The 1,217-nt window shown below is 34.5% G+C and overlaps 1 protein-coding gene across 1 annotated transcript; it reads right to left on the minus strand.

Annotated features, from left to right (window-relative positions):
- Positions 1-502: 502 nt before the first annotated feature.
- Positions 503-904, minus strand: LOC136082606 (uncharacterized). The gene has a single exon (XM_065802021.1). The coding sequence runs from the start codon at positions 902-904 to the stop codon at positions 503-505; it is 402 nt and encodes a 133-aa protein (XP_065658093.1).
- Positions 905-1,217: the final 313 nt, after the last annotated feature.

The following is a 1,217-nucleotide window of genomic DNA, read 5'->3' on the forward strand; positions in this document are numbered from 1 at the left end:
AAGATTTCAAATCTTCCAAATTGTAAAGTTGTTCTTTACTAAGCTTGTGATCAAGCCACGACCATAAATTCTCTATTGGATTCAAGTCTGGACTATTGGCAGGCCATGGAAGCACTTGAATTTTATTAGAATTGAACCAATCGCTAATAACATGCGCTTTATGACACGGCGCATTATCTTGCTGGAAAATAAATCCATCTTGCAACTGCCATAAATCAATGCTAGGAATAAGCGAGTTTTCCAAAATTTCGATGTACCTTTCTTTCTTGAGTCTACCATCGAATAAATGAAAAACGCCAACTCCACAGGCACTCATACAGGCCCAAATGCCTATTGAACCCTTGCCTTGTTTTGTTCGTTTCAAAATGCATGATTCATCGAACCGTTCGCTTGGAAGTCTACGCAACATTACGCGACCTTTTCTGTTGTCTACCTCAACGTTCGTTTCATCACTAAAAACCACACGGCTCCACTGATCTATTGACCAATTTTTATGTAGTTTTCACCACTCTTTCCTGGCAAATTTTTGTTTTTTATTTAAGCGTGGTTTTTTTGCAGCAGCACGCCATAAATAATTTAAATTGTGGAGGACTCTTCGCACAGTTCCAGGGCTTGCTTTCAGACCATTTGACAGTGTCCATTTCATAGACAAGTCTGTAGATGATGCTTGTCTGTTTTCTTTCATTAATCTCACTAACGAGCAAACATCACGGTCATTTGAAATTTTATTGCGTCCAGTCCTATGACGATCATTAATTGACCGGATCTCTTTGTATCGTTGAACTATGTTAATAATGCAAGAGTGAGACCTTCCGAGCTTTTCTGCTATTTGTCTGATGCTATAGCCTTCTTCTTTTAATACAAGAGCCGCGTATCTGTCTTTTTCTTCGATCTTTGCACGCATTTTTGCAATATTTTTATATCCTTATTGCAGTTCAAAAAATAAATGTTTATTTGATGTCGAAACTCAGGTTTCGACATTTTATTTTATAGCCAACGTAATAAGTAATTAAGGCAGTTAAAAAAAATAATGGATTATTATTTTTAATAAGTGCAAATGAAAGATTTGAAAGTGGTCGTTAAATTTTGTCCAATTTATTTAAAGAAGATTTATAAGTACTCATCAGTTTTTTAATAAGTTAAATGCTATTTAATTAGAATTAGATTAAAAAATTTATACCACTTTAATCCGTATGTTTTAATTAACAAGATATGTT

The sequence above is a fragment of the Hydra vulgaris genome, chromosome 07 (genome assembly GCF_038396675.1).
Source record: "Hydra vulgaris chromosome 07, alternate assembly HydraT2T_AEP".
NCBI lineage: Eukaryota > Metazoa > Cnidaria > Hydrozoa > Anthoathecata > Hydridae > Hydra > Hydra vulgaris.

Bases quoted from the DNA above. Each gene is read 5' to 3' on its own strand.
- LOC136082606 (XM_065802021.1), bottom strand. From the start codon at position 904: ATGCGTGCAAAGATCGAAGAAAAAGACAGATACGCGGCTCTTGTATTA.